The 16,292-nt window shown below is 35.1% G+C and overlaps 1 protein-coding gene across 6 annotated transcripts in view; it reads left to right on the top strand.

Annotated features, from left to right (window-relative positions):
• Positions 1 to 1,952: 1,952 nt before the first annotated feature.
• The window catches only part of da (transcription factor daughterless), a 151,761-nt gene continuing 137,421 nt past the window's right edge, over positions 1,953 to 16,292 (top strand). For all 6 annotated transcript variants that reach the window (XM_085943038.1, XM_085943034.1, XM_085943039.1 and 3 more), the window contains exon 1: positions 1,953 to 2,100. In XM_085943038.1, the coding sequence (XP_085799164.1) occupies positions 2,019 to 2,100 (82 nt within the window). In that variant the 5' untranslated portion in view covers positions 1,953 to 2,018. The remainder of the gene's footprint in view (positions 2,101 to 16,292) is intronic.

Here is a 16,292-nt window from a genome sequence, read left to right on the forward strand (position 1 = left end):
AGCGTCGAATAGAAGTATTTTTGTAGTCATCGAAATGTCAAAAGGTCAAACAATATCATTTACGGCCGTCTAAGTTTTTTTATTTGTATTTTACTCCTTATGTATGGGCGCTATAATATTATGTAATTACCAGGAACGATAATTGAATTTTGAATAAAATTTATTTTCTAATAGGTACAACTTTTATTTAAAATAATAACTAAAAAAATTACAGTGCTTTGATAAGTACAGGGCCATATTGATACATAAATGGGCCCTGTCTAATAGGTACCTACCTATTGGGGGGACGAAAACGCCCCAAAACCATAATTTAAAAAATAAAAATAACTAGGTAATAGGTATTATTGTAGGTATGTGCTTGATCATATTTTTTATTCAACATGCTCAAGTTGTACATATAGGTAGGTAGGTATCATTATGTCATTACTCTGAGATAGGTACCTACATCATCAATATATTTGATTCTCCCACAAAAGTTATGTGCTTGACTGATTGCGGGATAATATAATACTTCTTCTGGCGGTAGGTATATTTTTTATAGTTGATGTCAATAATGTTCTATTTAAAAATGAAGATACCTCCCCTCTTTAATTGTTGGCCTGGTGCAAAAATGGCTGACTCTTCTGCCTTGAGGTTTTTTCATGGATTTTTCAGGCTCTCAAGAGGCCCCTACCAATTCGGGAGCTATATCCCTTTAGCATTTTTATAGTACTAATATCCAATCCCGGGTATCAAATAGGTACCTAGGAAGATTCCTACCAATCTAATTACATTGAAATTTAGATTAGATATCACGAAAATATTGTAATACCCAGGGAAGAGGTAAGATTAATGATATCAATGATTTATCAATGTCATAAAACAATATAAATAATGTAATTAGGTACACTAGGTATTATATTTTCGTAAAACTATTTTGCACATTTTGAGAAAATTCATTCGAAATAATTAAAAACTAATGGTATTTTATTTACTAAACAACATTATGTAGGTATACCTACTGGAAGATATTTTAGCAAACCATTGTACTTATATAATAATTTATAATATTATTAATCCACTAGTTCATACTGATCCGACTCAAGACTTGTATGTACTTACCTATAGAAAAACATTTGCATAGGTACATTTTTAGTTATTTTGCCATCGACATACGGACGAGCAAAAAGAACGCGGCATTCAAAAACCCTACAAAGAAAGAAAAAATAGTAAGTAAGTACCTCGGTACCTACCTACCTACCTAATATTTTACCGACCACTGATAACACCTAAAAGGTTTTACCTACTAATTGTTTTTATCTATGTGAGCTACAATTATCAAAAACAGGGTTGAAATCAGTGCGATTGTTTGAAATTTAACATAGTACCTATCCACTGATATGCACTGGTTGGTATTTCGAGTGGTCAACCGAAAAAATATTGGTGAGCCAAAGATATTCAGTTCGCTACAACTGGAAGAATTTATGATATTATATTATCATGCAGCAAACGGTGGCCGCGCGAATTAAGCGTTGGACTATAACGCCGTGGGTCCCAGGTTTGAATCCTGGGTCTGGCAAGTACACAATATACTGGTTTTCAATTTGTGTGTGAGTCAGGGTGTGGACCTAATGGGTTGAGCAAGTGGCTGATATCCATTTCTCGTAAAAAACAAAAATCTGTTAATACAAACCTCTACTCTGTGGAGGCCCATATGATCCTATTAGGATCGGACATGGTCGAATAATAATAATCATAAATAATTGTATTGCTCACTGAAACTAAATAAAATAATGCTTTATTTAAAATATCGATATTGTACATTTTACTGATAACATAATAATTATGTAAAGATAAAAAATATTTTTATTAATTTTTTGTCATGTTTAAAAATTATTTTATATTGCAACATTAAAGTAGAGATTATACCCCATCTATGGAATACGCTAGCAAAAGCAATGGGCAATGGCCAGTTATATGTTTTCATCTCGCGGAGGCCGTGATCGCCAACCTCGCTTGTCGCAGTAGTAAATTCCAAAATGGCGACGAGCGATGACGAACCTATGCACTTATATGAAGTTTTCCAAAACTGTTTCAATAAAATCGCCAACAAGCAGGCAGGTGAGTGATCGTTCGAGTGTTTTACGGCCGTCGCCGCCTCCAGAGTGAATTTTACCGTCAAACCAACGCGATAAAAAGCGATATTTGTGCCATGTTCTTACGCGTGTGTTCCTCACTTTCCTCCGCCAAAATCCCCAACAGCTTTCGTTTAATCGTGTAAATACCACTAAATATTCGACAACCCGGCCGTGATAAACAAATTCTACCCTAAAAAACGTGTCACCGTGGTGAATTAATCTCTTATAAACATTGTGATTAGTTAAAAATATGCTTTGTTTTGATTTTTCATCCAATTGTCAAGTGTACCTTTTTCATTGTGCTGATTTCTTCAGATTCGTCATGAATAGTGAATCAAATATGCTCTTGTATGGAGCCCTGTGACGGCTCATGCATATAACTGTGGAACGAAGATACCCAAGGAAGTATTTTTATGTAATTATCTCGCATATGTGTGAAAATGAAGTAGATCGTTGAAATCGAGTAGTTCGGTGCTTCGGTGAGTATATTATTCTTGTATAAGTTCCGACTGCCAGTAGAGCGAGAGGTTTTATAAAGTTGGTTATGAATCGGCCTTGGGCATAATATAAAGTCGAAACCACTTTCCGAAGTAACCATAATACATGTTGCGTTGTTTTGTACAAATACAATAATGATTACCACTGCCTACTGTTAACTGCGATTTGTAATTACTATTACCCATGTTCCCTGAATATAGTTTTCCTATTTTGTTTACACCTTTCTACGTGAATTTATACAGCCCACGATAGATTAGACCCCTTCAAAAAATCAACAGAATCTAGTAATCACGTAGCTTGGACATCTGACGTTTCTTATTTGAGATATATTTTTAAAATAATTTTCAGTTTGTGCAATATGAATAGTTTTTCATAGGCACTACTGCTAATAGACAGGATAGACAATTACTTACTAATTCGTTGTGTATGTGTTTTGCCTTCATAATTATTATTAATACATATTATTTAAAAAAAAAAAGGTATAAACTTCTTTCTACCTGTAAGTACCCGGTGATCTCAACTGTCACATGCTGTTAAATTATTTTTTTGCAAGGTGATCAAGGAACATTATCACATTGTAATTTTTTCTCGTCATGCTAATAAACTAATTTTCACGAGGATCGGCTTGTAGCCGTTTTTCTCAATTATTGTAGGAAAACAATATAACCTAGGTCCTAGGCAGTGTTCTTCTTGTAATTATCGAAGGTTGGTGACAAAATTGCAGTACCTATATCAGCTGCCATCCGGATTAACTGTATTTGCTGTAACTTGATAGGTATGTCTCGACAATTCGAGAATTTTTTTCAATGCAGTATGTAAACAACAGTGGCGAAGGTTGGTGGTAGGCTGTTAACATCCACCATAAATATTGCACATTAAACTTTGTCAGTCATACGTATTAGGTAGTTTTCATTGAAATAAGACTACAATTTATTTACAGATGGTGTTGGTTAGTTTTTAAAATTAAATTTAACCCTGCGAAAACCAAGACATAATACCTATAATATAATAGTCAAAAAATACTCGTCTATCTAGAAAATATCGAAAATTATGCAATTAAATCATATTACTTATATAACTTTTGGATATTTTATAGGTAGATAGAATAATAATTGTTATCAATTATAGTTTGGTTTAGGCAGGGCTTAATGAATATAAAAAAATGAACCAACACTATGTGTAATATTTATTCTTAATCCAACGAAAACAAATAAGTATGAACGAAAAAGTGTGTTCAATTTTGTCGTATCGGTCAAAATATACCGAAACTATTGTGGTTTGGTTTAGGCAGGGTGTAATTGATTTTTTCTTACATCTAACACCATCTATAAATTGTAGTCTTAAGAAGAATAAAAAACAAATGGATCTTAACAGCCTACCTCCACCCTTCGCTACTGCCTTGTAATAATTAATTATATGGAACCATCGATTGTATAAATCAAAATATTTAAGAACATTCGTCAGTGGTTTTTTAGTTTCATAGCGCCCTAAATTGTATCAATTAGTGGGATGCTTGAGTCTGTTGTTCACTAAGTAGACCGTTTTTTTAAATTTGGAATCAAACTGGACACTGGTATCTTCCATTGACGTTCCTCGTTGAGGTTTGAGCGATGCCGAGCTTTTCTCAGAGGCAAGATGTCGCAAGTTGAACCAGAATAATTCGCTATTAGCACTCAACAACATCAGCCTTTCCTAATCAAAGTTTATTCAATTCCATATCGACACATTTTCTTGTAATGATACTGTAGCAACACAGCTCACAATCACACACTTCTTAAGACTAGGTACGTAAAGTTATATGGATATTGTAACCTGAATGGCAAGGCCCAGTATATACCTAGTCACGCCGTGAAACGAAACTAAACTTCGACGCTAGTGCTAGTTATTGCTCATACTTCAAATGGAATATATCACCGCATTCCATTCGAAGATAAATAATAATTAGCACTACCATCGTAATTCGCAAATCAGTGCCACGGCAAGTCCAGTTGCTAAGCTGACTCAAGCTGAGGTAAGCGCTGAAGCATGGGTACAAATTTTGCGTTGTGTTCGTGCATCAGCGCATTGAATTAAGCTTTCTTGAACTACATAATTCAATACATTTTAATATCCTGCGGGGCACACGTCATGATAGGTACATATTACGTTGAGGATTTCGACCTGCACTTGACGATTCTCTTTCTTTCTTTCATGTGTTCTTCAAGGGAGAGAGAAGTCTGTAACGTTATTTATTCACTTGGTCACCTCATCGCGTCGGTATCCTATGCTGTACCCTTAGGTCTCAGATACACGATAACCACTCGTGGGTGCGACGGGTCACAGCGACTGGTAGGTGAGGTTCAGGGTCCGGGTCAGGCCAAGTATTCATCGCTAGAATGACAATGCGGAGTATCTCATCACTTGGAACGTACCTACGTGAGAAAGCGAGGGAATCTGCGGTGGAAATGATATCAGCAAGGCTCAGTCGCGTCTGTTAGCAGTGGAGTTTCTGAACTGTAGCGCTTCTTACCACAAATATTTCACATACATGCAGTGTGGGAATTACAGTCCGCACGTATTATTGTGTCTCCGAGTACCGTCATACCTCAATTTACCGAATACGACCAGACTCTCCTGATCCCCGACACTTCTGCTGGACACATAAAAACCTCTATACCTAATGTAATAATGAGTAATGCTTACGTACATATTTGTCGATATTTTTGACACATTTTAAAAAGTATTTTTAAAGCAATATTTTGTAATCGGCAATATTTTTTCTGAATTTTTAATTGACGTGTACCTACTTGTTTATATATTGTCAATAAACCGTAAAGTTTTATTAATTTTATTATCGCGAACATTATCTGTGGGCAGGAGATAAAAAATGATGTTTGTATTAATTAACAAAATAATAACTCTGAAGCCAGAGATAGTTGACATTGCTTCCGGTTACTCATCGCGGAGAATTTCCCCCAACATGAGATGATTTTTTCCCGCCTATAGTATTAAGTATTATGTTTATAATTTATTTTATACTATCCAGATGTCAGCGTTTCTCAACAGCATTTTATATATTTTTATAGTCCCGTTGTACCGGCGTCGGGAATTTTAATTGTGTTTTGGACACAACACAGGGATTTATTTGTTGAATATTTTGCTAAATTCGAATAAAACCCAAACAGGGAACGTTCATCATATTTAACAATAGTTCAAGGTTACTACTTAGCCCAATTTTTGTGAATAATATTAATATACATAATCATCCCCAAATATCATTGCCCCTGCTGTCATTAGATATTTCGCTTTCCTGTTGGAAACTCTCTACATAAATTCTTTTATACTTTGGTCTCTTCTCTTCTTGGCCGTACACTCATGGCTGAGGATCGTGACCACATTTGAATTTCGTCATCCTTTGAGCGACCGAGACTTTCCATCCTTCTCGATCTTCCGCTTCTCTCAGGGCAGAATGGATGGTGCCTCCAGTCAGCTCTTTCACTTGGTCGCTCCAGCGCGCAGACGCTCTTCCTCTGTTTCGCCTTCCCTGGAGGCCACCCAAAACCACGATTATCCGGTCCGCGCCGGACAATATGTCCAAAAACTGCAGAATTCATCTCAGACATATTGTCGAGAGCCGTTCCTTTATCTGCAGTATCTGGATGATTGACTGGTTCGTGCTGTGCTCCGTCCAAGAAATACGAAGCATTCGGCGCCAACACCATATCTCAAAGGCATCAATTGCCTTTAGTTCCCATATTATTATGTCATGTCAAACATCTCGATTCTTGTGAATGACCTCATATCATTTAAACCTATAGATATGTTTGATTTTATATACAATAGTGCGAAGCTCTTCTTCTCCAAGTGATTGGTCTTAATGCCGGGTCCACACTGGCAACATGTCGCGCGACAACCTCGTTAAATTTTACGATAATTATCATACTTATCGTAAAATTTAACGAGGTTGTCGCACGTCATGTTGCCAGTGTGGACCCGGCATAAGACCCCGGTTGCGTATTGCCAAACCCTACTTATCCGCAATTTAGTGCGCCGCTGAAGCTTTTGACGAACACCTTTGTACTCTACAAAAACTACAACGATTTGGCAATTGCCACATAACAGATTAATAAGAATAATAAGATATCAATGGAAAGCTAGTCGCTAAAAAGACAAAAACGAACAGGCCATCAAATGCTTGAACTACGAGTACAAAACCTTCGAAATGTCCTTAAATATTACCGACACTGAAAGCGCGTTTCGGTTACGTGACACATTTTAATTAATGTATATAGACCTATTGAACGTAACATATTGTGTAACACGTGTTTAAGTTTATCCCATATTTTTCTACACACGAGAATAAATTAAACCTTGTTACTACCACACCCAGAAGCTAACGCACTTCCCATTATTTCGGTGTTCCCTGGGCATTGTCTTCCATGTTAAGATTAGCAATCATGTTCCAATGCATCTACATAATATCCGTGCCAGTCGCACTCATATAATATCCAACATTCTGACAGTTTCATTATGAGGTTACGTAGCCAAGTATACAATATTCTTTTTTACCTTCGCCTGTGGTGCTTCATAATATTATCTCCTCTCCCAGCATGGCCAGTTGCAAACGATGATTACACCTTTCATTGCAGAAAATGCGTTGGAAGCGCGTTTCTTTGACGCAAATGGCGTAACCGATTCACCAGACAATTTAAAAGGGGGCCTCCATCACGAAGTTATAAAATTATATCGAAATTTAAAAAGACATTTAGCGTATTTTTCACAAACTCGGTATAAAATATTATCCAAAGCATAACAGAATTCTTGCATCCACAATTTGGTAAATTAATATGTAATATATACATATATAAAGCCAGTGACGTCACGTGAGAGTTGGGAGGTCATGCATTGTTTAAAGAGAGAAATTACGGCATAGGTTTTGATTAAATGACGTACATTTTATTAATGTCATTCACCTACTTACTTCCATTTTATTCCTGTTTTATATAAATTCATGAAAGCTATTTTCTAAATGCATAGTTGCTAAATTATTAGGTATACGGCTGTATTTATTTATGTATTGGGATTTGTAAAAACGGAAACTGTTTTATACGAAATTAAAGCAATGGATACATAATAAAATTGTTTGAATACATGGATGTTTTGGTAAATTTAAAATTACGATTGTTATTTTTTATCGTATGGGGGGGGGGGGGGTCGAAATCAGTTGCTGTGTCGGACCTCTGCGTTACTGGCTGGAAGTACTATTTAACAAACATTTATTTTATGTCATACTTTTCTGTATTGTTGTTTTTTACTGTTGAAACTTAGTTCTACTTAGTTGAAAATGTCCCACTGAGGCGGACGAAACCGGTCCTAATATATTAATTAAAAGTGGAATAAGTACTAAAAAAAAAATTGTGTTTTATTAAATAAAAACAACAATACAATGCAGTTCCACCATGAATTGATAGTTAACAAAATAAAAGAAATACTTTTCTGTGTTTATAACCAATGTTTTGCCTTACAAATGTAATATTCCATACTACAATGTATTTCCTTCTTACTGCGTTTTTTCTACCTTTATCTTATCGAAACGCATTTGATAATCATATGCAACGATATTAAGTAATTTATAAACCATAATAATATTAGATTATAATAATTTAATAAATGCAACTTACTGTAACATTATCGATAATCGATAGATGAGTGATGAAACATAGTTTATGAACGAAATTGGCGATAAGAAAATAAATATCTACCAAGTAACCGGTTGGCAAGCTATTCACACGTTACTCTGTTTATACTATCCTTATTGTCTACCAATATAACATTTTGATTAGGTAACTTATACGGTTTTCTGTTGAATTATTTTGAAGATGAAGTCTGTCTATTATCCAGTAGGTATATAGGAGTGTAGATAAGGACCCCCTGACGATAAATATAAGGCTTAAGCCGGTCGGCAAGATGGGTAGGGGAAAATAGGACTCGATAACTGCGTTCCGGCGGCCGTTTTATGCGCAGTATTCGGTGAAATCTAAACTGATTCGGATGTTTATGTTTATGTTTATTCAACTTTGAAAATGTCCCTCTGAGGCGGACGAAACCGGTCCTAATCTATTGATTAAAAGTGGAATAAGTACTACAAAAAAATTCGTTTTATTAAATTAAAACAACAATACAATGCAGTTCCACCATGAATTGACAGATAACAAAATAAAAGACAAAAATAAATTATTTCTACTAGATATTCGATTACAGATTTAAACTATAATTTATGTAGTGTTACTGTCATTAGTTTATAATTAAAATTATACGTTGACGACGCTGTTTTGAAATTATGGGAAAGAATGGAAAGGATACTACCCGATAGCAAAGTCGCACACCGTACTACATTTGCTCTCATAGGGAGCAGTATCGGGCAAATAGTATGTCATTTTTATATAGTTTTATGGATACATATTTATATTATCATGTGCACCCCATACACAGCATCTATGCATCGCACGCCACTGATATGTTACTACAGTGTACGCTACTGCGATTTGGTCGCCAACCTTCGATGGAAGACACCAACATAAGTAATACTAGTTAAAAAATAATTGTGATATTAATTAAAATAATACACAACATGAAGTACCTACATGCTCCATATTATGATTTAGAAACGATTAGAACCGTTTTCGTCTATTTGGGACATTCTCAACTGGTCTTCACTGATCACAGTGGCGAAGAATCCATACTAAGGTATTATTTAAACTTTAAAGCCTACCTTCTTAAGAAAAATATTTTTTGAAATGCGTATTATATTCTACAAAAATAATATGAATTGATTGTCCGCTTGCCTAACCAGACCGACATGTACATGAGACTAATACGAAATCATCTATGACACTAATATCTACAATAAAAAAGGCTGCAAGTAATTTCGAACATTTCACGCGTACAACACATACATACGATTGCACACGTATTGTAAAAACATATTCACACTGTCAAAAGTAGCTACGTCGTTTAAATATTGTATACTTATTTGGTTAAACCTTCAGCTGATAGGTATAAAAACATTTTTGTAATTTTTCACTTAGGTATAGATATACTATCAATGTATACTATCATAAATCGTCAGATGTTCGAAGTTAGAACTAAGCTCATCACAGAATAAAAAAATATTGAATGGTATATAAAATGTGGCGCCCTCGCTCAGCAGACAAATTATACTGGTGGATCTATAGTAATATGATATGTTATTTTAATATTTAAAGTGGCTGGTAAATGAGTATATCATCATCAGCCGGGGTCAATCCACTGCTGGATGAAGGCCTCCCCAAGCTTTCTCCAACTCTCTCGGTCCTGTGTCGTTCGCTGCCACGTATTTCCGCCGAACTTTACTAGTTCGTCAATCCAGCGGCTTTTAGGGCGACCCTGTGGCCGTTTCGTACCCCTTGGGTACCATTGGATGACGGCATTTGTCCAGCGGCCGTCCTTTCGGCGAGCAATGTGCCCCGCCCATCTCCATTTCAGCTGTTTGGCAACGTCTATTACATCGCGTACTCTTGTCTGCTTCCTAACCCATTCGTCACCGTTTGACTGACATCCGCGAGTTTTTGCATTCTACCTTGGAGGTCTTTCGGGTCTTGTGAGAGTATAACAATATCATATGCAAAGCGCAGGTGACTGAGGTGCTCTCCGTTAATTGGAACACCTTTTTCCTCCCAATCAAGTTTCCTAAATAAGTCCTCAAGAGTAGCGGTGAATAGTTTAGGTGAAATGGTATCACCTTGCCGGTCACCTTTGTTAATGGGGAATTTACACGACCGTTTGTGGAGTTTCACGCATGCTGTGGCATCACTGTATATGCTGTTCAATATATTTATGTAGCGTCTGGAAATTCCTTGGTTGCTAAGGGCATTTATAATAACATAACCCATTTAAACGGTGTTAAAATTATATACACGATCTGTTTTTGTCGTTTGAACCTTTTCCAGGTTTGTCCTTATTTTTTCCCATGACAATATGGTCACACTATTGATAAAGCATTAAAAAGATACAAAGTACAAAGATCATACGCTCTTCATATATGAAATTTTACGTTTAGTCCTAAACGTTGGCTGCTTATAATAAATTCCACTCTGCAGTTCATGTTTTGTAAATTATTCATAACATAAAACATCACTAACAAAGGATTGCATTATAAATAACCAAATCAGCACGATATTATTGTTTTATATTTGATATTGATTTTAATTATACCTATATTCATTTACAATTATTTTTATTATTAATAATCATTGCTTATCTAAAGATATTGAAGTTTTGAATAAGTAAGTACATAGTTAGGTAAATACTGAAACACGTTTTATCGAAGATCACGTGCGTCGCGTTGTAATGTTGTCGGAAATGTTTTTTTTTTTTTAATTCTTTATAATATTTTTTGTCCAATGACCGTAGACTTCATGGACCATGAGTCAATCAATGACTAGAAGAGACGGAAGTGTCGTGAAACTCGGTGAGTCAGTACGGTACCCCGGTATCTAGCTACTGTCAACTTGCTGTTGCCATTTCGCTTGAAAATGCAGGTACAATGAAAATATCCCTGCGATCCAATAGATAAATATTGTAAACAATTGTTCTGTTCCATTTTCAAAGTACTTAGGTACTCGATTTTATACTGCTCTATTTTTTGAACCACATATCGGATTAATAAGATATAAATATGAAAGCCGGTCGCCATGGATCATGTTTTGAATCCGGGGTTTTATGACGGTCAGGCCATAAAATACAAGGGATACAAAGCTCCCCAAGTGTCCGTCAATATTATCAATATTGAATGCGCGTTTCATTTACATGACAAACTTTAATTCATATTATGATACATAATATATATTCTTTAACACGTGTTTAAGTTTATCACATATTTCTCAATACTCGAGATTTAAAACTTGTTATTGCCTCATCCAGGAGGAAACCCGTTTACCATTCTGTATACCAGAGGTAAACTATTGTAACTCCAAAAATCGTGAAATGGAGTTATTGTTATATTGTTACTTCATTACTTATCCTGCATACGTGGTAAACAGCTGTAACTCATATTACTCTTATTATAAAAGTTAAAAATGTCATTGTAACTCCATAACTATTAGAGGTAAACAACAGTAAGAAAACATACAATTCTTTTGATGAAACTTATAATCGAACTATGGCGGTAAACAAACAAAAAGGTTTTGATAAATAGATAAATTTTATCTTTTTCCATTCACGAATGCTTGCGAAAGTTGAAAGTTCCAAAAATCACAAATTCTTCTCTCCTGTGAAGTTGGAATTTGGATTTACCGTAGTTTACCTCTGGTATACAGCATTATTGTTGTGTTCTCTGGTATAAACTAAGGCGCGAATGAAAAAGGATTTGGCATGTGCAATATGCGTTGGAGTAACATGAAATGCATTTGAATTTTTAAGATAGGTTCATAGTCGTGAAGTCACCAATTAATACTAGATAAGAAACCCGCGGAGTCGTTCACCTCTTAGTCATTCCAGTGAAACGGAATCCCTCGCCGTCCTTTCCGTCCCCCAGCTTTGGCGGCTACCGACTTTATGTTTCTTTTTGCACGACGCCAACAGTCATTTCGCTGAATGCGGAAACACCTGAATGATGCAAACTCAGGTACCAAAATAATTAGAAAATAATTACATAGGTACCCACCAGCCATAGCTTGGTTCTCAGTTTTATAAATTTACAATTTTTGCTATGGACATTGTTACTTGACGCTCCAAGAAGTGTGTAGTATGTACGTTTTTGAGATAATACTTCGCAATATGTAATATTTTTTATCGCTAATCAAGTAAATGTTTGCAAAAATTAGTAGGGATGTCTGTCTTATCAGCTATCAGTAATACGTCAACCTCTGTGACCCTTTATAATATATTAGATATTTCTTTGATAATTAAGAAATAATTTATTTTAATCAAATTTAATAATTATATTATCCTGAGTCGTAATTTCAATTTGTTGACTACGATGTCTTTCTTTGTTAATAATTGAGAAATATTTTATTTGTTTAATTATCGTCGAATTTAATAATTTTATTATCTTGAGTCGTAATCTCAATTTCTTGACTGCGAAGCAAGAAGTAAATACCGACCTAAGTCAATATCCATTTGATCAACGAATTGCTTAGTTTAGATCATGGGTGGCCAACATTTTCAGCAGCCGGGCCAGATTCTAAAAATGAGACTTCATACCGGGCCGTACAACCATTTTTTTATTATACAAAACAAAAAAGAAATATTTATTAATAAAATAAAACAAAAATGAGGATCAAACATATTTATTAAATTAGACTTTTTTAAATAATAAAAAATAAACAAAATAATAAATTTTAGTGAGAAGTTTGATTTTGTGTGGGAGAACTAAGTGCATTAATATCGATATCGAGTGAGGTTGTTCCTACACGCAAACAGTTTTCCAAATGCACATCAGTGATTCGTGTTCTCACTCGGGATTTGATATGCTTCATCCGACTAAAAGCTCCAAATAGCGAAGTCATCATTAGAGCATGTTTCTAAAATGAAGGATATTTCTCCTTGTCCAAATAAGTTTTGTAAAACTCTTCCAAACCAACCTGATGGAATTTATCCTTCAACTGTTCATCGCAACATATTTCACAATGTTCCATTTTGTAAATTTCCCGGTAATAAATTAACGTCTACGGATAATGGCGTTGCAAATGCAGCAAAAAGCACACGGTGCTTTTTAAAATCTTGAGCCAATATCGAATCTCAATTTGCGAAATTAGCACATCTAGCAGTACCATTTGATATTATTTTTATTTTCTCACTGCTCCACGGGCCACAAGTTGACGCCCAGTGGGCCGCGGGTTGGCCACCCATGGTTTAGATGAAAATATGCGTCACTGAAAATATAAATACTATGAGGATTGGAGTGAGCTGGGACAGGCTTTCGTCAGGTGGTGTAAAGACCTCGTGACCAGATGAGACCTGATTTGTCAATTATTTTGAAGCAAATAAGTAAGATTAGTTACAATACATGCACTTCCACATACGATAATGAGAAAGACAGGTAGTGGGACCGGGCGAGGCATCCCGATATGACAGGAGCGATCTAAACACTTTTTTCTAAATTCATCAATAAACGGCGCCTACTTCTTGCCCTTGATGATAATTATATGCATATTATTGTATTGTTTCACATATAGTGGGATTCGTGAAGAAGAAAAGCTGGAATTTTATTTTTAACTACGTAAAGAGGAATGCTAGCGTTCACTGCAAATCTACTGTATGTAAAGATGGCCTTTAAGCGTATGGGGTCACGATGATTTTATAACCTATCGTGGAAACCAGAAATCGGTACGTCGTACTTAATCAGAGAACACTAAAATAAGGGTAGGTAGAGTTAGTTATTGCTAATATTGCGAATGCAAAAATATGGGAAACTGTAATAAATTAAATAAATGGTAATAATTTGAACGAAATATGCGATTGACACAGGTTTTGCATTCGAAGATAATCAATGACTAGCACTACCATCGTAATTTGAGATTCAGTGCCACGGCCTGAATATAGTCAGCTAGGTATGGCTGTAAGAACATGCAATTCTCTAATATGGAAAAATCTTGTTCAAACTTCAAAGCGTGGTAAACAATATCTTATTTTTAACACTTACATCTGTATCCTATTGCGCATTAAAGTTTGTCATGTAAACGAAATGTGCATTCAATATTGATATTATTTGAGGACATTCAGCTGGATTTGTATTTCTTGCGTTTTATGGCATAACTGTCTCATCAAAGTCTGCCTTTCGCATTTCTGTCTTATTAATCTGCTCTGTGGTCATAATCTCACAGCCGACTTTATACTTGTTATGCATGAACTATTCATTTTATTAATGTATTGATTCTTTAAATCTATATGACGACATAGGTAAACACAGCAGGCGGATCGAGCTGGGAAATTTTGACGGTATTTTACAAGCAGAAGTCGCTAGCCATCGGTTAACCGATAATTAATGACGGTAAGACTATTATATTAATCAGTGGCGAAGGGTGACTTTTTGAAAGAGGTAGGCTGTGGGAGTAACCATGCTCGTCAGATATATTTGCGGAAAACAAGAAGATAACTGATGAATAGGTACGGTAAAACGAAGAAAAGATTGAATTACTTATGAATTTTCCTAAACATTTATAAACGTAACATACGCTCAAAATATATTACCTATGAAAATATCCGTTGTTGTATATGTATTATGTTCCATAATAATTTATAATTTAACCCGTAAAACTAGGCATTTTAAAATACTTCTATATTTAAAACACAGACTTAGGTAGGTACAATATCAGATATCTAAATTGTCTAATGAGTTAACTAATAAATAAATAAAAATCACGAGATAAATTATTTTATATTTTTAACAACAATCAATACATATTTAAGTGATTGAATCCCATAGAAATTATTTTTTAAATTATCTTATTAATTATTTTAAATAAATGCGCTATCGCGACGAAAGCGCTAACGAAACAGCTTGTACATTTGTATGCGGGACGCCAGACATTTTGAAATAATGAGAAAAAAACTTCATACTGAAAAACCCGTCGATTCACGCGAAAATAATCCTATACAATATGTGAAGCGAAACGCGGTGTGTTCTATTTTTTTAAACTTTCGAGAGATGCCATAGATGGTGGTTATTGAAATATGGGAAAAGATCGTAAAATTGACAATTCTACGATAGATGTCTTTGGGCATATTGAATATATTATTATTTGTGATTATATAAATACGTCAACATGAAAATAAAAAATATTTTTCTTAAGAAGGTAGGCTTTAAATAATCGCCTAGTATGGAGTCTTCGCCACTGATATTAATATATTATGTAAGTATTGGGGGAACACCCACGGTGGCCGCGCGGCTTAAGCGTTGGACTATCGCACCGTGGGTCTCAGGTTCGAATCCTGGGCCTGGCAAGTACACATATTGTTTTTCAATTTGTGTGCGAGTCAGGGTATGGACCTAATGGGTTGAGCAAGTGGCTGACATCCATTTCTCGTAAAAAAAAACAAAAATCTGTTAATACAAACCTCTACTCTGTGGATGCCCATATGATCCTATTAGAATCGGACATGGTCGGAAAAAAAGTAAGTATTATCTAACAATTGTGTAAATATTTTTTTTTTAAGTTTTGAGCACAATTTTTTGTGAATTTGTTTTTCGGTTTTTGCTGTACTACTTTTGTATAATTGTTACGATATGTTTATTATATTATAATTAATTAATTAAACATTTAACAGCCTAATTATCTCCGTAGAGAGGACGTAGCTTTTATCTGTTTGTGATATAATACTCTGTACACAAAGATACAATGGTTGCCCGCCAGTGGTCGTCACTCGTCATGACGTCACAAACTCTGCGTTATTTTTTAAACAAATTATTACTTACAACATCGCTGAAAAACTACTAATTTACGTACTGGTTGTACGTTACTGTTTAATGAATGTTACGTACTTGATGGAGGAAGAGCAGTGGCGAGGGGTTGAGGTAGGCTGTTAAGATTCGTCATAAATAGTGCACACTAAACTTTTTCAGGCGTACTTATTTGATTTCATTGAAGAGAATACAATTTGCAGATGGTGCTGGTTAGTTTTTAAAATTAAACGAAACCATTATAGTTTAGGTATGCT

This window comes from Rhyacophila brunnea, unplaced genomic scaffold (genome assembly GCF_057557595.1).
Source record: "Rhyacophila brunnea isolate RB1 unplaced genomic scaffold, BYU_Rbru_1.0 scaffold_15, whole genome shotgun sequence".
Classification (NCBI taxonomy): Eukaryota; Metazoa; Arthropoda; class Insecta; order Trichoptera; family Rhyacophilidae; genus Rhyacophila; species Rhyacophila brunnea.